This window comes from Canis aureus, chromosome 7, assembly GCF_053574225.1.
Source record: "Canis aureus isolate CA01 chromosome 7, VMU_Caureus_v.1.0, whole genome shotgun sequence".
Classification (NCBI taxonomy): Eukaryota; Metazoa; Chordata; class Mammalia; order Carnivora; family Canidae; genus Canis; species Canis aureus.
The window spans coordinates 61,159,691-61,185,439 of record NC_135617.1 but is presented as its reverse complement, the minus strand read 5'-3'; the positions used below and the strand labels follow the sequence as shown (position 1 = coordinate 61,185,439).

Sequence of the window (25,749 nt, the reverse complement as noted above, 5' to 3'; positions counted from 1 at the left end):
CCTGAGCTTTTCAAGCCTGACCCAGTGCAGTGCTCAGTCACAGACCTGGTTACTCCATACACCATTGTCCTGCCAAGCAGATATGATTTTGGATGCCTGTTGACCATTTGTTTTGTGCTCCTGGCAAAGTGCAGCTTTGTAACGCTGGTCCCCTCACATGTGTCTACAGGGACTGAAATGCCATCACCCAAAGACAAGTAATTGTGTCCACTCCCACCCCACCCTAAAGCTTCCTTCCAGGGTCCTCTGCTCCAAGGGAGAAACCAAGCTAATACTAGCATCAAATTTCTGTCTTCAGGGATGCCTGGGTGGTTCAGTGGTTAAGTGTCTGTCTTCAGCTCAGGGTGTGATCCTGGAGTCCCAGGATCAAGTTCTGCATTGGGCTCCTTGCATGGAGCCTGCTTCTCCCTCTGCCTGTGTCTCTGCCTCTCTCTCTGTCTCTGTGTGTGTGTGTGTGTGTGTGTGTGTGTGTCTCTCATGAGTGAATAAATAAAATCTTGAAAAAAAAAATCCTGTCTTCAGACTTTCAAAGCAGTCATTAATTAAAAAAAGAAAGAAAGAAAGAAAGAAACTAGCTAAAGATAACACTAAGAGGGGCACCTGGCTGGCTCCATCAGTAGAGCACGGGACTCTTGATCTCAGGGTTGTGGGTTGAAGCCCCAGACTGAGTGTAGAGGTTACTTAAATAAGTAAGTAAACTTAAAGAGAGAGAGAGAGAGAGAACACTGAGAGATCAAGACAAAGTGGAGCTCTTTGCCCATCTGGTTTTACCATTTGTCACCAATCAGCTACCTTTTCAAAGAGGTCTAAGCTTCTTGTCTGGAAGCCATGGCTACTCTTACAGGAAGCTACCTCGAGTGTCACGTGCTGCTGCGTGGTCCTGGACCTGCAAGACTGGCTCGCTGAGCCAGGCTGGGTTTGCACCTGACCCACTGAAGGTCTGTCGTATAGTCCTTGCTCCCTCGTTCATTCTGCATTCTTTTGTGTTCCCATTTCCAGAGGGTTTTCAGGCGGATTTCTGTTGTTCCTTCAAACTTGACAAAGCTGCTCATGAGACGCAGTTCGGCCGGAGTGACCAGCATGGCAGTAAAACAACCAGCTCTCTGCAGCTGACGGCCAAGGCCCAGGGCCGAGACCGAGCCAAAGCAGGCAAGACAGAACCGGCGAATCATGACCAGTTTCATCTAGTGCCTAATCACATCGTGGTCTCCGCAGAAGGAAACATTTCTAAAAAAGCCGAATGCCTCGGCAGAGCACTGAAATTTGACAAAGTGGGCTTAGGTCAGTACCGGGGCACATCTGAAGAAAAAAGCAGCCGGAGAGAGTCCGTGAAGGCCAGCTCTCCTGGCCCCGAGGGGCCGCGGAAAGCCTCGTGCAGACCGGATCACGGTACTGAGAGCAAGCTCTCCAGCATCCTAGTAGATTCTCACTTGGAGATGACGTGTAACAATTCGTTCCAGGACAAAACCCTGAGGAATTCTCCAAAGAATGAAGTTTTACACACAGACATCATGAAAGGGTCAGGTGAGCCCCAGCCCGATCTCCAGCTCACGAAGAGTCTAGAAACAACGTTTAAGAACATCTTGGAACTTAAAAAGGCCGGGCGGCAGCCCCAGAGTGACCCCACGGTTAGCGGCTCTGTTGAGTTAGATTTCCCCAACTTTTCTCCAATGGCTTCGCAGGAAAACTGCCTGGAAAAGTTCATCCCGGACCACAGTGAAGGCATTGTAGAAACTGACTCCATTTTAGAAGCAGCTGTAAATAGTATCCTAGAGTGTTAATAGCCGCAGCCCTGCCCCGCCCACCCGAGACCCGCCCCGGACAAGTTACATTCTTTCCTGGCAAAAGCAAATGGAAGTGGTCTCCTGTCTCCAGCCTGCTTGATCTTTCATCACAGGTTGTTCTTTCTGATCTCGATCCCATTCTTTGTTTCAGAGCAATACTCGTCGTGGTTACAGGGAGATCCTTTTCGCGAAATGAATCCTTGTTAGAAAGCAGTCTGATAGGCCTGACACATTTCAAGTGTTATGAAAGTGCTTAGAGTCATCTCTGTGTTTGTTTACTTGTTTTAAGTTCAAAACAAAACAAAACAAAACAAAACACCACCATAACTCACTGAGATCACAGTACACTTGGCCCTGGGTAAAATTCTGACAATCATAAGTCATTTGCAAAGAACAGACTTATTAAAGAAAATCAAACAGGACCGGATAGAAGCTACTTTTTAAAGAATATCCCACTGCATCTCCATATTTTGCTTTTCGGGGTTGTTGTCACTGTCGCCGGAGGGCAGGCCACCTGGGTTTGCCCCCTCAGCCATCTCTGAGCCGTGAGCTGCCCACTGCTCTCCGGGGCCCCCAGCCCCGCGAGGCAGCCAGTAGCACACAAGCAAGCAGGGCACTTGCAGGGCTTCCTTGTTCATCGTTCAAGTGCTTTTCTGATGCTCCTGGAGCAAAACCTCATGCTTTTCAGCCTATGCGTGTTGAGTTTCATCTAGGGAATGCTCTGTTCTTAGTTGCAACGGCATGACTTGAGATCATTTCACCAGGCTAACTAAGGAAAACGGAAACCAGTTAAGTGGCACAGTGTACAGGGGAGGCCGGGATAGAGCCTTGAGGAATATAATATGTATATATGTAAAAGCATATATATGTTAACTATTGAGAAAAAAAAAACAACCAAGCGTTTTGCATTTTCTAATTGGATAGAGTCAACATGTGCTGTATGTTTTTGTTTGTTGCTGGGTTTCCTTTCATTTATCCTCTCCGGACCCTCTCCCACAAATAGCCAAGCGTCCAAAGCACTTTTGTTTGAAAGCTGTGTTGTCATTTTTCAGTTTAAACTTTAAGGGGACTTTGGCCTTGTTTATGCTTCTTGTCTGAGAACAGTAGTCACCCCCCACCCCCACCCCCGGCAGCAATCATTACCAAAACACAGACAAACCAAAGTTACCAGCCCCCTCACCCCCCGCCCCAACTGAAAGAAAAGATCTGAGACATGGGATTCCCACTTGAGAGCCAAAGGACATGCCTTGTCATGGTCTGTGTGTGGCCCATGTTCATATTAGTGGACATGACTTATTGCTTTATTTATTTGTATTTCTTTTCAGGGAGCTTTCCCCCATTGTCCTTCCTTGTGTTCCTGCTGAGGTCATCCCATCTCTGCTGTCCCCTTCATCCTCAGTGTCATTGTAACCAGCCCATCTCTCCCATCATCGGGAAAGCAACATGACGGTATTTCATACGTGCCCTCCCCCACGTGTGTGTGCGTCTCCCTGAGCTGTTCAGATCCAGACGTCATTCTGGCGACAGTGTGGACACACTCACTCTTTCTCCCATGTGTGCACACTCTCTCATTCGTTCTGTTGATCTCTCTGGCTTTAGAGGTGCACCTGCTGGTCTCTATTCTGACACGTCGCCAGCATCTGTTTCTGGCTGTTGCCAGAACGGAGATGACCCTCGTTGTCATCATGTTGGGCGCTTCTTTTCCAGATTGGTCTGCGATGGAAAGGAAGGCTTCTGATTATTGGAAAACACGGCAGCAGAAGACCCAGTCTCCCTGTCCCTCTCTGCCCCCACACTGCCCTCAAAGAAGCCCCTCAGTCTTCATAAAAGCAAAGTAACTTCTCCCCACCCCCACCCCCGCCCTGGCCAATAGAACTTGGAAAATCTGGGTCATTTTAAGGTTCCCATTTTTTCCTCATTTGTGCCAATGTCCAAGTTACAGATTTCCCCTTTTTCCTGTATTGTAACATATTAGAAAGATAAGTTGGTATTGCCAGTTGGAACTTTCTGTTTGGGCAGCCCTGGGGTAATACCCTACCCTGAACCCATGATTTCATAGGCTCTTCTTCTCTTAGGACTCATGCTCCCTTCATTCCTAGCAAGACTTAAAGATGGTCCCTCCTAATCAAATTCTTCTCATTGTGGAACTCTTATCTGGAAGCCCTCATGTAGGCTACTCATGGGTTACATTAATTACTGCCAATCAGTGGAATTCTTAAGAGAAAAGATAAACTTCATGTACATTTGTCACCTCCCTTTCTTCCCCTATCCTGCCCTGCTAGCCCAACCGCCGCCTTTCTATATACCATCTCAAAGGGTCTCTTAAGCCCTAACGCTTGTCTAGCAAACAGAGAGCCTAATTTACCAAAATGATACTTGTAAATTTTTGTGTCCTTGTATGTAAGTCTACTTTCTATGGAGGAAAGATTCTAGATAATGACAAATGAAGATTACGAAATGTATTTTACTCCTTGATTAGGTTATGCACACATGGGTCATAACTCGCATGTCGAGCCCCCTCTGGCGAAGGGTCAGAGAGCTCCGCCTCGGACGGCCAACTTTCAGTTGTTCAGGTTCATTAGTCAAGGTTAAGTTGTAGAACTACTTGTACTCAGTAACAAAAATCATTTTCTTTTCTTTTCTTTTCTTTTTTTTTTTTTCTGTTGTTGTTGTGGAAAAAGTGTGCATTTGTTATTAAGCATTTGATTTTCTGTGTCCTTAAGTACTGCCTAAAGATAAAGCAAATTTTAAACTGGCAATTACGAAAAAGAACTATTTTAGCTCTGAAGAATTTAGTAGATTTTGTTAGATTAGGGAGGCCTTACAGACTGACTTGTCTTATAGAGGACGCGTCACTCACTGTCAGTGTGGTGTGGGCTTTATTTGCTTAAATACCTTCATTTGTATAGTATGTCTCACTTGAAATTGCTTTGTATACATTTTGTAAAAATATTTATAAAATGTTTTGTAAAAAAAAGTATAACAAATTGCAGTTTATTTTGTTATGTTGGATAAATACTGTTAAAAGAAACCAGTCAGTAACTATATTGTTAATCCATGGTTAGGAAATGTTTAGTTGGAGATTACAAAATGAAACAACCATTGCAATACAGCCAAAGATTTGGGAAAATGTGCAAATGTGATTGTCTTGATTTTGCAAACAGGAGTGGCTCTTTTCCCAGAAGAAAGGGGTAAGTAAGTGTTCAGTTCTACTGAAATAGATTTACCATTCCCAGACAGGAGCCCAGCCAGTGAGGGGCTAGGATTGTAAGGGATCGGCCTTTCCAAACGGTTTCAAATTCATCAGGGTTGGTTGGTGAGAAAGTTTAGTCATGTCCATCTCTGGCCTCCATCCATACTCTTGTCACATGGGTCCTTACCTAAGGAAGGAAAAATGGGGTCATTTGAGAAGTTCCATAAATGAGCCTCAATCTACAGGAGGTTTTCTTCAATTACTATATTTATTTTGTTTCGGTTAAGGTCAAGAAGGCCGAGGGATAAGTACAGAAAACTATTTTACTCAAGACTTATCCCAGAGTTAACATGTTTCTCTTTGTATTCACACATTTGATCCATTAAGAAATACCTCTGTAACCTTATCTGTAAAATCAACCCTCTGAGGCCCTTCTGAGTTCTTGCTGTCACAAATGGGAGGGACTCTGCCCAAATTGTTAGAACTACCACAGGGTGAAATGTATTTCTGGCGGGGGGGGGGGGGGGGGGGCGGGGAGTATGAGGCTCCTTAAACTTTTCTTTGGAGCTTAAGATTTACACTTATATTCCTTATGGTTTACCTGTGCCCCTCCCCATACACACACACTCCCTTAAAGCAGGAGCAGTTAGGAAATCAAGGTTCCATAGTAATCAATATGTAAATAGGAAGTTGTTCTTCCAGAACTAACAGCAATTACTGCTAGAATAATTACATCAGTCGATGGATCCCTTAATGTCTTTTGCAGTGTTGCCCTGATGTCAAGATTCTCTTGCTAAGGACGAGTGTGTGCCCAACGTGACATTCCCTAACCTCTTCAGGCCATTTGCAATGGGAGTGGCCCATGAATGAAGAAGGAAGGAGAGCTGACTGCTTGATTAGGATCAGTCTCTGTTCCCCTGGGGCATGCCTAGAGGAAAGACCAGGCATCTTCTCTAAGGATGATTAAAGCCCTCAGTCCTGGGGGTTGAGGGCAGTGTTCCAGAAAAGGGGCCAGGGGATCACTAGGGACAAAGAGAAGAGAAAGGAAAGAAACCACAGTCTGGGGACACTGAAACAGCATCACTCAGGCAGAGCTCTGGCTGTGCTGTCCTCCAGGAGCTAGGCCCCAGTTTCAGGCTCTGACTCGGCTTCAGCCCTTGTGTCTGTTCTCTGAGACAGAGTGAGGGCTTCTGGGCAGCCACTGGATATTTATTGAGCAATTTATGGACACTATGCTAGGATCCATGGATAATTCAGGTATGACTTCTACTCCCAAGGAGCTCAGAGTCCAGAGAGGAAACCAGCACATAAATAATTGCATTACATTTGGGAATTGCCGGGAGCTCAGGAGAGAAGAAACCAGGGCTAAAATTCATCCCGCCCTACCACTTCGGTAGAGTTACAATCTATATTCCAGTGCCCAGCTTCTCGGTCCACCCTGAGTTACATTTGAGAAAAAGGTATCATACTTTGTGCAGGAATAATGGTAAAGGCGTTTCGTAATTATGGTGTTAAATATATGGAAAATCTGGTTCACACAAATGGTAGGAACACTTTTGTAGTATAAAGCAAATTCTGTAATATGGATGGCCTATGTCTGTGGTGCTGCCCATAAAAGCCCTAATCTACATTTCTTGTGGGCATGTGCTGGAGTCTGGGCTTTGAAAACACTTGCACAGACAAGAAGATCCTCAGGGGGGAAAAATCACTTCTGTGAAGGCCCAGGGAAGTAGTGCAATAGGGCGGCAGGATAGTACCTACTCTAACACATAATTAGATACCTTAGTATAAGTTGCTCTCAGCCTCACCTTCCTCGCCTATAAACTAGGAAGATTTATCTCGGGCCTCCACGCCTTCAAGTGTAAAAAGGGATGTTACTAAAGAAGTCTGGAAGGCAGAAGAAGAAGTGTTGTTACCCCTGAAATAATTCAGGGGAGGTTTGAGTTTTTCTGTTTTGCTTATGGTCACACCTGCTGCACACTGTCTGCTTCCTACTCTAGCTCTCCTGTGCCTAGCCCGGCCCCCCCAAAGGCCGCACCCTTCATAGGCTCTTTCTTTTCTCCTTTACCCTTTTGCTCCCTTCTGCTTGGCTTTCATCGGGATCAAAAGCTGTGGGCCACGTTGTCTTCCCCAACTCTGCTCATCTGGCTGCTCTCACCCTAATCTCTTTCCCACCTGCTTCCCAGGAACCCCCTGTCACTCCCTGAGGAAGCAACAAGGAAAACTTGAAACAAAACGAAGTCAGGGCAGCCTGGGTGGCTCAGCAGTTTAGCGCCGCATTCAGCCAGGGTGTGATCCTGGAGACCCAGGATCCAGTCCCACATCAAGCTCCCTGCGTGGAGCCTGCTTCTCCCTCTGCCTGTGTCTCTGCCTCTCTCTCTCTCTCTCTCTCTCTCTCTCTCTGTCTCTCATGAATAAATAAATAAAATCTTAAAAAACAAACAAAAAAAGCGAAGTCAACTTCAAGAAGGCTCATTAGCCAAGAAAGAGCTTTGGGGCCAATGTGAAATTGCAGATGGAGCCCCCCCTTTGGGGTGTGTCGGGTGTGGTGGTTTGGCCTCACTGAGAAGGCACTGCTCAATTGTCTCTTAAATGGTTCCAAATAATCCCAAAGTGCAGACAATACAGAAGTAACTGGTAGAATATGCTAGGAAAGGAACCCTGGAATCAAGCCAGAGAACCACAAAATGTTCTGAAAGGACTCTTAAAAAAAAAGTCAAGTGGGGCAGCCCAGGTGGCTCAGCGGTTTAGCACCGCCTTCAGCCCAGGGTGTGATCCTGGAGACTGGGGATGGAGTCCCGTGTCAGGCTCCCTGCAGGGAGCCTGCTTCTCCTCTGCCTGTGTCTCTGCCTCTCTATCTATGTGTCTCTCATGAATAAATAAATAAAATCTTTATAAAAAAAAAAGTCAAGTGGTTTCTAAAATAGGCAAGTCAAAATACTAACTATAAGAACCTAATCACCTAATTACACATGTGATAAGTGAAAGATATACCATAAAATGTAAGTCTGCCTTCCTATTTCAGGCCCCACTCCCATTTCCCAAAAACAATCCCTATCAACATTTTCTTGTATATAATCCCCAAATTGTTACATACAAATACATCTATAGCTAAGAAACAAAAACCACAAAACAAACCAGGGACCATTCTCTGCTACCCTATTCTGTATCTTGCTTTTTCAAATGTAACCAAATATCTGGGAATATTATAACCAGGATTCTTTGGTTGCAAGCAACAGAAACTGATCAGCTTGGTTAACCAGCATAACGTAGATTTGTTGTTGTTGTTGTTGTTTTTAAGATTTTTTTTTTCCTGAGAGACACACAGAGAGAGGCAGAGATCTAGGCAGAGGGAGAAGCAGGTTCCCTGTGAGCAGCTGGATTTGGGACTCAATCCCAGGACCCTGGGATCATGACCTGAGCCAAAGGCAGACGCTCAACCACTGAGCCACCCAGGTGCCCCCAGCATAATGGAGTTTTATAGAAAGAATAAGAATTGAAGGGAAGATTGAAGAACCACTAGGCTTGAGAAAGACAGGAACAAGGAAACTCCAGATCTTCATAGGTGGAAATTCTTAAAAGTCTTGCCTCAAACCTCCTACATTTCTTCCATCATCACTCTGCTCAAGATTCAAAACTCGGAGGGGAGAATTTTTTTGTTTTTAAAGATTTATTTATTTATTTGACAGAGATGGAGGGACAGACCGCTCAAGCGGGAGGAGGGGGAAAGGGTCGGCAGAAGAAGAGGGAGAGAATCTCCAGCAGACCCTACTGAGTGTGGAGCCCGAGGTGGGGCTCAGTCTCACGACCCTGAGATCATGGCCTAAGCCAAAACCAAGAGTCAAATGTTTAACTCATTGAGCCATCCAGGCTCACCCCCTGCCCCTCAGAGGAGAGAAGTTTAGAATCTCATGCCCCCTCCCACTGGGGAAATGGAAGGAGTTGAAAAGATCTTCCAAAGACCCCTTCAACTTATGTATTGAGAAGACAAAAATTTAGATTTGATACCCTACTTCCCTCTGCAATTCTACACAATGAAGGAGAGAACAGTCCACAAGAGAAATAGGATACTGTCAGGAAGTGGAAATGGAGATCGGCAGGCCAAGAAATAAAAAATATCATTAAGATTTCAGGATGTGAAGACCTACCTCATTGCATATAATTACATAGTGTTCCATAATTTATTTAATCATTCCCTCATGATGGACAACTAAAGTGGTCAAGAAAAAAGAGGCCTATGGCAACAGGCTAAGAAGAATAAGATTCTTGGGGCACCTGGGTGGCACAGTCCATTAAACGCCAAACTCTTGGTTTCAGCTGAGGCCATGATCTCAGGGTAGTGAGATTGAGCCTGTGTGGGGCTCAACACTCAGCGGGGAGTCTGCTCCAGATTCTCTGCCTCTCACTCTGCTCCTCTTCCTGCCCCTCCCCTATTCTCTCTAAAATAAATGAAATCTTAAGAAGGAGGGGCAACTGGGGGGTTCAGTCAGTTGAGCATCTGACTCTTGATTTTAGCTCAGGACATGATCACAGGGATGTGGGATGGATCCCCACGTGGGGCTTCGCACTCAGCACAGAATCTGCTTGTCCTCTCCATCTGCTCCTCCCGACCCCCACCCACTTGAATGCACATGTGTGCACACCCATGCACACACATTCTCTGTCGCTAAAAAAATAAAATCTTAAAGTAAAATTCTTGAGGCTGTAGATGGCCATTTCTCATTCTCACTCACTATCCTCGTTTTGAAATAAAAAGTCTTGTGTCTTGCCCAGTGCTGGAGCATATGGACAATGCTCAGTAAACAACACGTATTCAGTTAAGTGAAGAATTTGGGGGTTGAATTTGGGGGTCTTGCTCTTTCCCTCTGTATTTTGTGGAACAATGGCTTAGGCACTGAGAAGAAGTACTCTCTTAGCACCATCTGCTGGCATTGAAAACCTTTCCTGAATCATGGCCTCCAAGTCTTTCAGCCAGTATTGTTAATTGTCCTGATATTCCTCCTCTCCTTAATACCTTTAGCACCGAAGAATTTACCTTTTATCTGTACACAGATGCAGTTACAAAAGAGTGACTTATTTTTGTTCCTTATTTACTATCTAATAAATGTTTTACACTTTAGTGATCCTTGTTTTTGCCTTTTTACAAAGTGAGACACGTGAGATGCTGAGTGAGAAGGAGCTTCACACCAGACTTTGACTCCAAAGACTGTGTTGTCCTTTGAAGTTTATTCGTCAGGTAATGAGCTCTGTGAATGGCACTATCTTTCTGGCTGGACTAGTTACATAGCACATAGCAATATGATGCTTTGAGTTTAGTTACAAAACCTCAGCAGGTGGCCACTATTGTGACAGGAGCATTAGAAGACAAAGAAGTAGGAGATAAGTTCCCTGCCTTCAGAGCACCCTACCTAATCAAGGAAGCAATAAAACAAATAGTATAGGATAAAGTCTGTGGTGATGCCTGCTAAGTGCCCAGTGCCCAAATAATGGCATTGGGATACATATACGTACACTGTGTTACATATTTGGCAATGCCTGGAGACATTGTCACATCTGGGGTGCGGATACTACTGGTATGTAGTTGGTAGAAGCCTGGGGATGCTGCTAAACATCCCACAATGCATGGGACAGCCCCCCATACTAAAGAATTATCTGGCCCAAAAAAGCCAACAGGGCTAAGACTGAGAAACCTTTGTTAGACCTTTAGCAACCACCATGAGCAAAGCAGGCATGGTCCCTGCCCTCCTAGTATCATGAGGAAATGTTTAAAATATAATAATGTGTGAGGGGCACCTGGGTAGCTCAGTGGTAGAGCATCTGCCTTTGGCTGGGGTCTTGGTACCGAGATCCTAGGATCCAGTCCTGCATCAGGCTCCACGACAGGAGCCTGCTTCTCCCTCTATGTCTCTGTGTCTCTCATGAGTAAATAAAATCTTAAAAACATATATATAATATAATAATGTATTGAAGGAATTCAGAGAAAGACACTAGAGTCTTGCTAAAGTTCAGCCCATAGACTTGAAGCATGGCATCACCGGGAAGCAGGCTAAAACTGCACAGTATCAACCCCCGGCCTCCTAGTGAATGAAAATCTGCATTTTAACGGGACCCTCAGGTGACTACGATGCATATTAATGCTGGAGACACCCTGCACTGGGGGTTTCCAGAAGACAGAACGTGGGCTATTTTTCCTTGTTTAATGAAGACCGGGAAAGAAGGAAGCAAATTCCGGGTGTTGAGAGGTATATAAGGAAGATCCCGAAACGGGCAAGGAGGAATTTCTATTCTTCAATCCAACATAGCGTTTGCCTGCTTACCGCCAGGCATCGTGCTAAGCTCTCTAAATGGAGTATTTCACAGAATCCTCGGAACGCTATCGGGTAGGTCCATCTTATGGGTGAGCAGACCAAGGTACAGAGGTTAGATAACTTGCTCCGGGACCCACTGACTGTCTACCGTGCGGAGTCGTCCACGAACACCTCCACCCACACGGACGAGCCAAAGTCACGGCCCCAGCCCTCCCCACCCAGCAAAAAGCCGATCATGCCAGCCTGTCGTCCTCTCTCTTTAAGATTTTATTTATCCATGAGAGACACACACACACACACACACAGAAGCAGAGACACAGGCAGCGGGAGAAGCAGGCTCCACGCAGGGAGCCCGACGCGGGACTCGATCCCCGGTCTCCAGGATCACGCCCCAGGCTGAAGGCGACGCTAAACCGCTGCGCCACCCGGGCCGCCCCAGTCCTCCTCGAACTCGCGCCGCCGACCGGAAGTCGGAGGAGCGGCGCGCCCTCCACACCGGAAGTCGCAGATGCAACTTGGGAAGCGTTTCCTTGTTTATAAGCCTTGCCACCAGTGTTCAACGAATATAGTAAACGAAGAGAGCGGCTTATGAAGATGACACGGATCCTAAAGTGCTTGGAAGCTCTGTGCAACTTTCGGCCGGAATCTGTGTTAGCGGCAGCTAACGGCGCCAGCTGTCGGGGGCGGTCCTCCGAGGGCTAGAAGACCCATCTCTATGGTCAAGCAAACCGAGAGCGGTCCTCTCTCCCCCACGTGGTGGGGCTGCGCATGAGCAGTAGCCGCTGCTCGGGAAACATGGCGGAGCAAGAGTGAGTGTTCGGGCTTTGAATCTCAGTGGGGTCTTGAGCATCTGGTGCCATCCACGGTGTTTATTCCTCCGCGGCGCGAATAGAAGGGTTCTTGTGGACTGAAGGAAGGACAAGAGAAAAGACTCCAGATTTCAAAGGGTGGGATGAGGAGTAAAGTCGTAGGGTTCGGGCTGACGGTCAGACGGAGGAAGCCGCCGTCAAGCCCGAGTTACCTGGAGCGGCGGCGGCGGGCTGAAGAGTGCCGGACTTGGGTTCGCTCAGCCTGACGCAAGTACTACCCCTGCAGATGAGTCTACACCCATCCTAACCCCTCGGGGTTTCTCTAGAATCACGTAGCTGCTAGTGTCTTTAAAAGGCTGTGGCAGTAAAAGCTCCATGGAGGCCTAGGGAGGGCCAGTGGCCCCAGGGTTCGTGACCTTTCACTGCTTTAGGAACGAGGGTTCCCTCGTTAAGGGGTCCATCTTGAGGACTGAAGTCAAAAACCACAGGTTTCAGGGAAGTCTGGCTTTAGGAATTTGAAGAGAGTAAGGTTTCTCGAAGCCCAAGAGATGATTCAGAATTTCATTTATGATTTGCTTTTTAGACACTTTCGCTGATTGCGATTTTCTTATCAGGCAAAGAAAAAAGATCCCTTTGGTTCCAGAAAATCTCCTGAAAAAGAGGAAGGCTTATCAGGCCCTTAAAGCCACTCAAGCAAAGCAGGCGCTTTTGGACAAGAAGGAGGTAATGATGGGGAACCAAGAGAGGGGAATTGGAATGTGTGTTTGGTGAGTTCTGTGTAGGGTGTGTTAAACTAGATTTGGCGTCGTCGACAGTGCTGTCGCCATCAATTCTAACAGGTGTACGGTTCGTGTCTTCGTTTAACAGGTGTTTATGAAACGCTTTCTGCAGGTAAAATGCAGTAGAGTTTGGTAAGGAAAAAGTGGAGTGGAGATTGTACTATAGGTTCATACCAAGTGATTCGAAAGACCACACATGCTTGTGTACCTGGAAGAAAATAATATTATACTTAAAGGTGCCAAACAGTTTTTTGCTATTTGCTAAACGTTTTTGGAAAACAGATATTTTGAAGTCAGGAAAATGAAACAAGCTCATGCTTATTCTGTACCTCATGATGCTTAACCCAATGTTAGGTTCCATAAATATGTGTTGGTAAACGCTGGCTAACAGCATGTAAATTAACTTGTTTATTTATCAGAGGCTTTTCCTAGGAGTTTCAGAGTTTTCACACTTCCATCTTCACTTGGGTACCTCATTTTTCCTTTAAATAGAATAGAAGGTGTTTGTTTGCTTAGGTTTGCGGGACATAATGGAAAATACATTCAATCGAGAGTGCCTGATGAATTACTATTGTAGAAGTAAAAAATAGAGGCACAAAATGGTGATGATGGTCTCCCTTCTTTCAGCAGAATAAAGGAAAAAAGCTCAAGTTTAAGCGACTGGAGTGGTTCCTTCATGATTCCTGGCGGCAGCAGCGTGACAGGGTGCGCCTCAGACGCCTGGAAGTGAAACCTCATGGCTTAGAAGTGCCAGATAAACATTCCTTGGCCTTCATTGTACGCATCCAAAGGTGGGGAACTTGCCACATTCCCAAGGCTGAAGCAAATTGTTGGTTCAGCTTTAGACTCCTTTCTGGGGGAAGTGAGTTATAATAGGCTTTAAGCCACTCGGGCAAGTTGTGCTGGGAATTCAGGGTCAAGCACAACGTGGTTTTTGTCTTTAAGGTTTTAGGAGAGTGACCTTAGGCAAACAGACATGAAAATACACCCAGTGCTGTGAAGGTTGACTGTTGTTGGAGCAGTACTGGTTCAGGACACTCTAAAACAGGGCCTTGAAGCTGAGACCTGCAAACATGGAAGGAATTCACAAATTTCAAGGAAGGCTTTCCAGGCATAGATGCAGAAAGTCCTGAATTGAGAGAATCAAGGCTTCTTTCTAGGAACTGAACCAAGGTCAAGTAAATGGAACGTATTTAGTGCTGGGGAGAGTTCATAAAGCTTTTTTCTCACTTAATTGTACTTTACCCAGTCTACCTGCATGTACAGCTGCCTCCCTCTTTCCAGTACCCAGGCACCCAAACCAGAAAAGTGTGTGCTTTAAATATTTTTGAGTCCTCGTTATTAACCTTCCTACCATTTCTCATAATTTCTTTCCTGGACTGTCGCATTAGCTTCCTGAGTTTCCCTGCCTCTGATGTCACACTTTCAGATCTGTCTTATATGCTCTCCTCAGTGATCATAAAGAAGAAAGGTGATTGTGTTTCCTTTCCCTAAAGTCTTTGTGCTGTTACTGCCCAGGCAGCAAGTCCAGCTTCCTTTGCTTGACGTTCACAGCCCTACACACACACTCACACACCCCCAACACACACTGAATCAGGGCCTCCCTCTGTGTTCTTATAGCACCTCAGGCATTGCTCCACATCATGTGAGAATGATTGTTTACATAGCTGCCACCTCCTGACCTGTTAGACATAGTCTGTGTCTTGCTCTCTTGATGCCCTGTAGTGGCAAACATTTTATAGTTGCTTGCTGGCCTTACGTAAACTGAATAAAGCCTGACGTCCTCTGCTGTTCATTTCAGGATTAATGGGGTGAGTTCACTGGTACAGAGGACCATTGCAAGGCTGCGCCTGAAGAAGATCTTCAGTGGTGTCTTTTTCAGAGTAACCCCCCAGACCATGAAGACACTGCGGATAGTGGAACCTTATGTGACCTGGGGGTGAGAAGATTTTTTGGGTGTGTGGATTCATATTAGATTGTATTTGAGCATGATGAGAACACTACGATGCATGGGATACTCTTCTCTGAGGCTTGTGTTGCTGCTTCAAGAAATATTTTGTTGTGACCACAGTCACCAGAAATCAGCAGCCAGCCGTAGAACCTTGGAACGTGGGACAAGTAGAACAGGAGATAGCAGAGCTGCTGATAATGTGCCATGAGCAGTACCGTGGCAGGGCTTGTTCACTTGTAGGCTGAGGCTGAGTAAGAGGGGTAGAAAGAAATTAATTTGGGGGGTCTTCAAACAGCTTGGGGCAGTGTTTGTGTAAGAGTAGTGTTCCTTCAAATATTAAAACCCAGCAAAGGCCTGGATTCTTTTTTTTTTTTGAGATTTTACTTATTTATTTATGAGAGACAGAGAGAGAGAGAGGCAGAGACACAGGCAGAGGGAGAAGCAGGCTCCATGCAGGGAGCCTAATGTGGGACTTGATCCCAGGATTCCAGGATTACGCCCTGGGTCGAAGGCAGCACTAAACTGCTGAACCACCCAGGGATCACCAAGGCCTGGATTTAATTTCAAATTCTGGCACCATCTTGAGTAAGGGTCATATAAGGTAAGAGTCCTGAACTGTAAGCCAGCGCTTATTTTATTTTTACCTGGGAAAGTAAATTTTTTTTCTGTGGTGAATGTTTATATCCATAAATTTTAATTTCTAATTACCTAGTCAAGGCCACTCTGGTTTTTGACCCCCTTCTTCACTTGTGTAATTCCAAGCGTCCCAGCTGTAGTGTGATAACAGATTTCTTGGTGGGAAGAAGGGGGGTGTGGACAAATCTCTCCTCGGCCAGGCTGCAGGACTGAGACAGGCCAGTGTCAGTTACAGTGCCAGGGGCTGATAAGGCTGTACTTCATTCTGCCTCACATAGATTTCCAAATCTGAAGTCTGTCCGGGAACTCATCTTGAAACGTGGACAAGCCAAGGTCAAGAATAAAACCATCCCTTTGACGGACAACACAGTGATTGAGGAGCATCTGGGTGAGTGTTCCACTTTACAGGTCAGTTGGGGTACAAAGCAAGGATCTCTGGTCTTCTTGGTGTGGAATTTAGGTCAAATTCTTCTTGGGGTCCCAAGTATCTACTAGAGTGCCCAGCTTTGGCACGTAAGAGCCTCATAGTATATACTGGAGAAGTGTTGAATAAAGGAATCTGTACCTTTTGTTTCTTAGGGAAGTATGGTGTTATTTGCTTGGAAGACCTCATTCATGAAATTGCCTTTCCGGGAAAGAATTTCCAGGCCATCTCTGCGTTCTTACGTCCTTTCCACCTCTCAATGGCCCGACATGCTACCAAGAACAGAGTGGGCTTCCTCAAGGAGGTGGGCTTACCTGGCTATCGAGGTGAACGCATCAATCAGCTCATTCGGCAGCTGAATTAAACCCAGGTGAGGCAGGGCTGGAAACTGCCCTTTGGCTGGCTTTGATGGGCCATGTCTGTCCAGTTAAAAAAAAAAAGTGTTTTTGCATTTACCAGTATCTGAAAAGTAACTCTAGCAATGGGGGGAGTGAGAAGACTGGTAGCTACCAGTCTAACATGGAAATGTGCTTAGAACAGTGACTGCCTGGTCAGGACATGACACTATGTGTATCCAACAATTAAAGGCTAGAAAATGTCGAGTAGCAAAAAAAAAAATCTGTATCGCTGTGGTCATTTACCTGGAAATGGGGAGAGAATATTAAAAACCAGTTTCAAAAAGGACATGAAGATTTAAACCATCTATTTTGTTGAAAGTATCTTAACTTTTTGAAATTGCTTATTGTGATTAATCTGAGGTGCTTTCATTAAACTTATGTTAATGAAGTTGTGTTTTTCTTCCTCAGAATATCTGGAAGCACAGTGCATTGGTGGCATGTGTTTTGTCTTCTGGAATTGTTACCAGTATCTTCAAAGAAGATTATTTTCTGCTCTATCTTCAGAAACTAGAGGGAGGGTCAAGGAAAAGATGATGCTCCTGGCAGGCACTTCTGACCACAGCAGTTTCAAGGAAAAATTCCAGTGTATTTTCCACATTGCCTGCCACTGCCACCTCTCAAATCAGCAGAGGACTCATGCCATAGAAGGAGTCCTGCTGCGTCACATCTTCTGTTCTGAGGTTTAATGGTGAACGAATACCCAAACGTGAATGGAAGACGGCAGTGGACCAAGCTCAGGGACATACTTGAACCTGGGGGTTCTGGGGCCTTGTTTTGGACAGACCTTGAAATAGTTACAAAGAAGAGCACAAAAACAGTGCTCAGCTGTCTCTGCTGTGAGTCCGTGTTCTAACTTTTTGGTGACAGCTTTGTGAGTTCTCACACTTGGCTGGCCCCTGAAGTGTATTTGGTGGCATCCTTCACCTAGCCTGTCATTGGCTTGGTCCATTGCTTTAGCTCAGGATCTTAACCTGTTCTTGTGTCTATGAGAAGAGAATAGCACTTTTCCCAGGAAACCCATACACTCAGATTTTTGCTTGGAAGTTTTGTATGTTCATAGACTCTTCTTAGGGATCCATGCACCTATGTAAGGAAGTCCTGCAATACCTGGATTGGTCACCTGGGCCCTGACATTGTTAGTCTTCTCTGGTCTCATGGCCTGTGGAAGACCAAAGCTTACCAAGATAGCTTTTCCCTTTGAATCCAATTGGGTGTTTCCTAGGAACACAGTGGTAGGGCAGCCCGGGTGGCTCAGCGGTTTAGCGCTGCCTTCAGCCCAGGGCGTGATCCTGGAGACCCAGGATCAAGTCCCACATCAGGCTCCCTGCATGGAGCCTGCTTCTCCCTCTGCCTGTGTCTCTGCCTCTCTCTCTCTCTCTCATGAATAAATAAAATCTTTTAAAAAAAAAAAAGTGGTAGGGATGCCTGGATGGCTCAGCAATTGAGCTCTGCTTTCAGCTCTGGGTGTAATCCTGGAGTTCAGGGATCAAGTCCCACATCAGGCTCTCTGAGGGGAGCCTGCTTCTTCCTCTACCTGTGTCTCTGCCTCTCTCTGTCTCTCATGAATAAAAAAAATCTTAAAAAAAAATAAAAAGGAACACTGGTAGATTTCCTGAGCCCCATGTACCATCTACCTCTGAGAAATGCCCACCATTTGTTTCTGCTGGGCTTCAGGATGGAATTTTCTTGGTTTGGCATGGATGAAAGTAGTACTGTTAGGTCTTTTAGGCCTCAGGCAGGCTTAATTGGACCCTCTGCTTGCATAGTTTAGACTTCAACAAAAGTATTGCTGTCTACCCTGCTGGTAACAATGTAGTAGACCAACACTAGGGCTCTTGGGGTCATGAGACCTAGAAAACGGGGATCTGATCTTGTGTTGATCATCTGTGTCACTTTGTTGCTTCAGTTGCCATCTGAATAGTTGGTAAAGGTGTGCCAGCATAGGTAAGACTTGAAAACACACAACCGTTGTGTCCCCTGGTCCCTTAAAGGATCAGCTTTGCCGTACTTTTGGCTCATTCAGCCCTCAAACATAACCGTGAGGTTGAGTTAGAAATACAACAATGCCTTAAAATGTGCCAGATTGTGAGGTAATTAATTAGGTTGGTTAGCTCAAGAGAACCTGCCAGGAATAGATGTTAGAGCTTACACTTATACTTTAAAGCATTGTGAAATCAAATTACTTTTAAATGATGTAAGGAAAAGCTATGGGAAAAGAGCATTTGTGAGTGTTGGAAGCCCAGGGTTTCTATCACAGATCTGTTTTATACTAAATAAAGGAATATTTCCATTCTTACCTGCAAAATGGGGCTAGCTAGTCTAGCATGTGTGCCTCACAGTTCAAAGGATTAAGCAATATAATAGCTTTAAACTTAGAACTCTATGTAAATAAGTTATAAAAGTTAATGTACTTTTTTTTTTTTTTTTTTAAGATTTTATTTATTCATGAGAGAGAGAAGCAGGCTCCATGCAGGGAGCCCGACGTGGGACTCCATCCCAGGTCTCCAGGATGAAAGCAGCGCTAAACCACTGAGCCACCGGGGCTGCCCGTTAATGTACTTCTGTGTCATGTACTATGATACACCATTCCTTGAACAAGTTGTGGAACTATATTTCTGGGGGAAAAAAGAGTCTTATTGCGAATCCCTGGGTGGCTTAGTGGTTTGGTGCCTGTCTTCGACCCAGGGCGTGATCCTGGAGACCCGGGATCGAGTCCCGCATCGGGCTCCCCTCATGGGGCCTGCTTCTTCCTCTGCCTGTGTCTCTGCCTCCCTCTCCCTCTCTCTCTCTCTCTGTCTCTCATGAATGGATAAATAAAATCTTTAAAAAAAAAAAAAAAAAGAGTCTTATTGTATAATCTGTACATAGTGTATGCTTATGTGAATGGTTCATGGCCACCAACACCCATTCCTGACACCATAAGCCATATATATGTTCTAGGTGTAGGGAAAACCAACTAATTTCAGGAAGCAAGAGTGGGGGCTGCTAGCCATGTGGGTTATTTAAAGAGACAAACTTGAGAAAGTGGTTGTAGGAGCTTTTCTTCTGTTCTAAACTTGGAGCCTGACCTTACTAATTCCCTGAACCAAAGAGTCCTAAGACTTTTTGTTGTTGTTGATTGGCTTTTTTAATGCTTTGGGATTTCATTGATATAATGTATCTTTGAAGTCCTTCTGGGGCCAAGTGTAATCATCAAACCTTTTATTAGCTGCTGATCTAGAGAATGGCTAGCTAAAATCAACACCATTTGGATCCCGAATTCGTTTCCATTACTAATAAAATTCTGTGTGCCTCTTCAGTAGCATTGTAAGAAGGAAAACACATCGGGACGCCTGGGTGGCTCAGGGCTTGAGCTTCTGCTCTTGGCTCAGGGCGTGATCCTGGGATCCAGGATAGAGTCCCCCCCCCCCCCCCCCACATTGGGCTTCCCGAGGGGAGCTTGCTTCTCCCTCTGCCTATGTCTCTACCTCTCTCATAAAACGAAAGAAGAAAAAAAATGGTTCCTGAAAGGCTCGGTCAAGTATCTGACCTCTGCTGAGGTCGTGATCTCAGGTCCTGGGATAGAGCCTCCCGCCCCCTCCCCCCCCCCACCCCGGGCTCCCTGCCCATTGAGGAGTCTGCTGCTTCCTCTCCCCCTGCCCCTCCCCTGCTCGTGCTAATAAATAAAATCATTTTTTTAAAGTGAAAATATGCATCGGGGACAGTGAAGTATGAGATTTGTCAATTTTAAGGGCTGAAACTGGGTATTTTAAAAATTTAATGAGGATCATGCTTCAGAAATACGGATACAGACAACCCCGATTATACTCCCAGGAGGCTTAAGTCCAGCCGAGATGAGTCCGGGCGAATGCACAAAGGATGAAAAGCCGAGGCCAGTATCCGGGGTCCGAGGTAACGCAGGGCACAGCCCCGCCTTCCGGGTCCAAGAGGTAAAGGACATGGAGCCTCAGGAACCCACTGCGGGCCATCGAGAAGGCGCAATCCCGCCTCCGCCGAGCGGGACCCGTCCACGCGGCTCGTCTCCCGGGACCCGGGGTCTAGGGCGGCGATGCGGCGGCCTCGGCCGACCCCGCGGCCTCCCAGGGCTTGGGCCTCCGCGGGAGCTGCGACGCCGTGGGCTCGCCGTGGGTCGCCGCGATGTGGCGCATCTCCAGGCCAGGGAGCTCCCGGCCCTGCTGGACCAGCTGCACGAGCTGCGCCAGGCTCACGGATGCCGAGGCCGACTCTGCGGGCGCCGGGCCGCAGCCCAGGCCGCTCCGACCGCCCGACGGCTCCATGCGCCGCTGCGCCGCCTCACCCGCAGCAGCGCGAAACGCTTCCGGGGCGGTGGGTGCAACCACCATCGGAGGCAATGGGGGGGGGGTTCGTGGAGCGTACCAAGCCGGCCCAGAAAGGGGGGAGCACTTGAGAGCCGCGACCAGCTCCACGCACACGGAAAACTAGCCCACACCGGAGCCTGCAACGTGGCAGTGCTTTTTTTTTAAGTTTTTTTTTTTTTTTTTTAATTCAGAGAGAGAGAGAGGTAGAGACACGGGCAGAGGGAGAAGCAGGCTCCATGCAGGAAGCCCGACGACGTGGGACTCGATCCCGGGACTCCAGGATCACACCCTGAGCTGAAGGCGGCGCTGAACCGCTGAGCCACCGGGGGCTGCCCCCGTGCAGTGCTTTAGAAGGAACTCCAAGACTGGCACAGAACGGGCCACGCATGATCATGATGCTGGCAAAAAGACCCAATTTGGCACAGGGGCATAGGCTCCTCCTACAAACCTCTTTTCCTTTCTCTTCTTTTTTCTTCTTTCTTTTCTTTTCAGTAATCTCTTAGGGCTCGAATTCAGGACCCCGAGATGGAAAGTCGCGTGCCCCTCTCAGACTTAGCCAGCCAGGCACCCCAGTCCATACCGATTTTCACACTTGTGTGTAAGTGTGTACCTGCAGGGCACGTGTAGAGACAGACGGCCAGGGGATCATCTCCGAGCCTGGCCTGACTCCGCAGCTCCACACAGAAAATAGCTGCGGAGAGACTTCCAGTGGGAGTTAAGTGACGGCGGAGCTTCGCCACTCTCCCCTTTTCCTGCCAACAAGACTCTGTGCCCGGTATTTTCAAAGAGGATGAGAAAAGATGAAAGCAGACCAGGTGTGCTACAGTCCCTCTGGCTCTCTGGAAAGTCAGTGCCGATTATTCTCAGGTTTCTAAGTTTATTGAAAGTTGGCCGGATCTGGCAAGCACTGCCTTCTTCATCCTGTAATCAAGGTCTAATTACTTTTTTCCAGTCTAATTACTATTAACAGAACAAACGGGCACCATGTGTCTCCTGATGTGATGCACTGAGGACACAATGGACGTGGGAAGACTACATCTCTTCTGTGGTACTCCTGCCCAGAAGGTTCACTCTGAATCTCATCTGGAGGAAATGAACAGACCTTAGAGTGAGAGACATTCTACAAATGTCTTTATAAATGTCAATGTCATAAATGTCTTGGGATGCCCACAAAGACAATTATTAAAATTCTGATCAGATGGTTGACTGTGCTGACTGCCTTCTGTGACCCCACCAGATCCTCTCTCCACCCTTATCCACTGAGTTTCCTGCACACCGATGTCTACAGACATTGCAGTAGGCTCCCTTAACCTCTGGCTTTGCTTTTGGCTAGTGAGGGCCCCAGCAAAAGAAAGAAGGAGAAGGAGGTCAGGGTATTTATTCCTCAACTTCCCTCCCTCCAGTATTCCCATGGGCCACAGGGTCCCTCTGCCAGGTCTCCAGCTTTGGGGCCCTGCATTGCTCCTTCCTCTCACCCCTTCAGGCTCATTGCCAGTTCCAGGTACTGCATTATCCCTTGAGATATCCTGTCATACTGCCACACCACTATAAATGGTCCCTTTATTAAATTCTCTTCAAATTACCCAATATATATGCATTGTCTACCTCCTGTCCACACTCACCCAAAATGGAATTGGCTCCAGGAACAGCCTCAGACAGAATACTGAGATTGGGTTGATCATAAACTCAAAGAAGACAGAGGAAGCCTCCTTGCCGAGGGAAAATGCCCCCGGGGAATCCACTGCATGCAGGTGTATCGCCAACACTCAGATTACCATTGGGGGTGGCAGGGTGAAGTGGAGAATACTGCATTGTTGAGATGGGGAGATGGCAGGCAACATGGCTGTGGCTCGTCCTCACTACGGCCTGGACTCACTTGGCTTCTGAAGGCCACAAGGGAAGGAGAACTGGACATGATCAACGTCTGACAGGAGATGTGAGTGTGTTAACAGGACACCTTGATAGCACCTGGGAGGAGTCCCTCATCTCCCACAGGCAGGGAGGGCTCCGGTGGCTGAGGACTGGCACCTTGATGTCATCCTAAGTGTTGCCAAGTTGCAGTGCTACTTAAGTGTCCAGCCCTTTAGGGTAGCATGAGAGGAGGCTCACATAGGGCACTGATGGGGGAGGGGCGGGACTCTGAAATGAGAAGGAGACATTCTGGCAGACATATGGTGCTTCTGTCCCTCTGGACATCAGGTTCAGGATCTCCCCACCTCCAATCCTCCCTGGCTCTTCTCAAGCTAGATCTCAGAACAGTCTGGGCAGAGAAGCACAGGGCCCACGCTGAGAGTACGCCCAGACAAGGGGTTATAGACCTTGCTAAACTGCCTTGGCAGGAGCCACAGCAGTATGTGTGGGAATGGGTTTTAAGGGAAATAGACCCAGGAGGGTGGAATGTAAGACTCAGTTTGGCCAAACTCAAGGCCATGGATGTTCATCTGGGATTTGGGATTTAATGTGTTTGGCTCGAGCACCTGAGAGAGGCATTAATAGTCTATGAGGTTGGTTAATTAAAGCCTGGACTTAATGGTAGCCTACAGTTAGTAAACTTGAAATGCCAGAATTTCCCTGGCATACTGTAGAGGAAGGAATCCAAAATCTCAGAAGGGTGGGAATGCTGGACTGGATTTATTGTGTGCAACCTGACTAGCCACCCCTCACATATATGTTAAGAGGGTCTGGAAAACCCTCCCTTCGCCAAAGCATTAAGAAATGCATTGGTGGGATCCCTGGGTGGCGCAGCGGTTTGGCGCCTGCCTTTGGCCCAGGGCGTGATCCTGGAGACCCGGGATCGAGTCCCACATCAGGCTCCCGGTGCATGGAGCCTGCTTCTCCCTCTGCCTGTGTCTCTGCCTCTCTCTCTCTCTCTGTGACTATCATAAATAAATAAATAAAAAAAAAAAAAAAAAAAAAAAGAAATGCATTGGTAAGGGGCACCTGGCTGGCTCAGTCGGTAGAGCATGCAACCCTCGCTGTCAGAGTCGAGAGCTTGAGCCTCACATTGGGTGTAGAGTTTACTTAAGAAGAAGGAGAAGGAGAATAAAGATGAAGAAGAAGAAGAAGAAGAAGAAGAAGAAGAAGAAGAAGAAGAAGAAGAAGAAGAAGAAGAAGGAGAAGAAGAAGAAGGTGGAGGATGAGGAGGAGGAGGAGGGGGAGGAGGAGGGGAGGAGGAGGAGGAATGCATTGGTGAGAGCCACCTGCATCCTTGACTTGCTCTGATGGCTGTCCTCTGTAGGCTAGAGATGCTGTTGGAGGGCACTGGATTCAGTGGAAGTGGATTCTAGAATCTCAACCAGAATAATATAGTATCCTGATAGCATAAAGGCAAGGTGGTGATGCTTAACAGCCAAAGGCAAGGTAGCTATAATACCTCACAAAAAGACATGGGAAGAATGGTCACCATTGGACACAAGTAGAGTTCTGTGTGCTCTGGTCAGCCTCTTTTCCTAGGCATTTCAGACCCTGTTCAATAGACCCATGGTGGCAGGGATATAAGTTATGCTTTGGTTCAGTAACATAGTCTTCCCCCTTTTGAGGCGAATCTGGCTGTGCCCAGTGCTGAGGGCCCATCTTACATCCCAATCCTGAGTCCCTGATGAGGCACCATTCTCATCCAGTTGTAGACTGATTTGACTGGGCCCTCCCAGCATGGGAGGGCTGTGCTTTATCCTCATGAGAACAGACACATATTCCAGGTATGAATTCACCCTCTCTGCCTCCACTGCTTCTGTCAGCACCACCACCTTCTCTGCCTCCAGTGATTCCATCAGCACCACCATCCTGCCAGCCTCAGGTATTCTGATGGAGAGAATACCTTACCCATCACCATGGCATTCCACATAACATCACCTCCAACCAGGGCACACATTTCATTGCCAAAGAAATGTATAAATGAGCTCACTCCCAAGGCACTCACTGGTTTACCATGTGCCAATGACCCAAAAGTGCTGGCAAGATAGGATGGTGGATTGGCCTGCTGAAAACTCATCTAGAGCATAGCTGAGAAACTTCACCCTGCCAGACTCTGGGGCCATCCTACTGGGTGCAGTGTATTCTTTAAACCATAACCACACATAATCATATACAGCCAAGAGGTGGGGACAATAGGAGGCTCTTCACTATCACACTTAAAGAATTTGTTTCAACCCATTCCAATAATGGAAATGACTCAGGGAGTTTGGTGATCCTAGTACCCAAGGGAGAAACACTTCCACCATGCAACAGTCATAGTACTGAGGACTTGGAAGCTGAGGTGGGCCCTGGCCATTTTGGTTTCTCCTGCTGATCCAGTAGGCAGAGAAAGATACCTCTGTAGTGTCTCGGTTGATTAAGCCCAATTCCTAGAGAAAATTAGGTTACCACTGCACAATAGAGATGGGGCTAGATCTGGAGCCCAGGGCATTCACTGAGGTGCTTCTTCATAATCCTCCAACCAGTAGTCCAGGTCCACAGAAAACCAGCAACCCAAGAAGTCAAGACCACCTAAGGACTCAGACCCCATAGGAATACAAGTTCGAGTAACCCACCCACCAGGTAAAGAAACCGGTGCTGGCAAAGGATGAGGAGAGTGTCTCACTGAGGGTGAAAGCAGACCTTGTAACCCCAGTTTTCTCCTGCTAACTTAAGTAAAGAGTACTGGTGATAGCTAGCATTCCAGGTTTCAACGGGAGTATGGTCAAATCGCTGTCCCCTCTCAATTATATGGTAGCTGATGAGACACGGTGTGTCCTCGGTGCTGGGGCGTGTTTTTTTTTTTTTTTTTAAGATTATGTGTTTATTTATTCATGAGAGACACAGAGAGAGAGAGAGAGGCATAGAGACACAGGCAGAGGGAGAAGCAGGCTCCATGCAGGGAGCCCGACGTGGGACTCGATCCCGGGTCTCCAGGATCGTGCCCTCGGCTGAAGGTGGCGCTCAACCGCCGAGCCGACCCAGCGATCCCCAAGGGGCATGGATTTTTTATCTGGACAAAAGAGAAGAGGTGCTTCCCTGTGACCCTTCAGAACCCCCCGCCCCCGCCCCCCGCCGCCGCACACACCAGCCCTGTCCCTGGGAAGCTGAACCGCATCAGGGGCGGCCCACACCCCGCGTGGAGATAGCCGAGCGGCAGCCGGGGCAGAAGATGGGAGGAGCCAAGTCCGAATT

General features: G+C 47.0%; 3 protein-coding genes across 6 annotated transcripts in view; 2 read left to right on the top strand and 1 right to left on the bottom strand.

The window, feature by feature from the left end:
- Positions 1 to 4,914, top strand: part of BICRAL (BICRA like chromatin remodeling complex associated protein) — an 80,669-nt gene extending 75,755 nt beyond the window's left edge. For all 3 annotated transcript variants that reach the window (XM_077903979.1, XM_077903980.1, XM_077903981.1), the window contains exon 12: positions 1,000 to 4,914. In XM_077903979.1, the coding sequence (XP_077760105.1) occupies positions 1,000 to 1,781 (782 nt within the window). In that variant the 3' untranslated portion in view covers positions 1,782 to 4,914. The remainder of the gene's footprint in view (positions 1 to 999) is intronic.
- A 6,865-nt stretch (positions 4,915 to 11,779) lies between these two features.
- On the top strand, positions 11,780 to 18,587 carry RPL7L1 (ribosomal protein L7 like 1). Of its 2 annotated transcripts, none has more exons than XM_077903983.1 (7): positions 11,780 to 12,094; positions 12,709 to 12,817; positions 13,501 to 13,664; positions 14,675 to 14,812; positions 15,739 to 15,848; positions 16,040 to 16,254; positions 16,691 to 18,587. In XM_077903983.1, exons 1-6 carry the CDS (start codon positions 12,054 to 12,056, stop codon positions 16,246 to 16,248), a joined length of 771 nt encoding a protein of 256 aa, XP_077760109.1. In that variant the 5' UTR covers positions 11,780 to 12,053; the 3' UTR covers positions 16,249 to 16,254; positions 16,691 to 18,587. The 2 variants fall into 2 exon arrangements, with proteins under 2 accessions (XP_077760109.1, XP_077760111.1); XM_077903985.1 differs by having other exon boundaries at positions 11,784 to 12,094; positions 13,504 to 13,664.
- A 1,419-nt stretch (positions 18,588 to 20,006) lies between these two features.
- On the bottom strand, positions 20,007 to 20,759 carry PEX39 (peroxisomal biogenesis factor 39). Its single transcript, XM_077903978.1, has one exon. The coding sequence runs from the start codon at positions 20,623 to 20,625 to the stop codon at positions 20,320 to 20,322; it is 306 nt and encodes a 101-aa protein (XP_077760104.1). The 5' UTR covers positions 20,626 to 20,759; the 3' UTR covers positions 20,007 to 20,319.
- Positions 20,760 to 25,749: the final 4,990 nt, after the last annotated feature.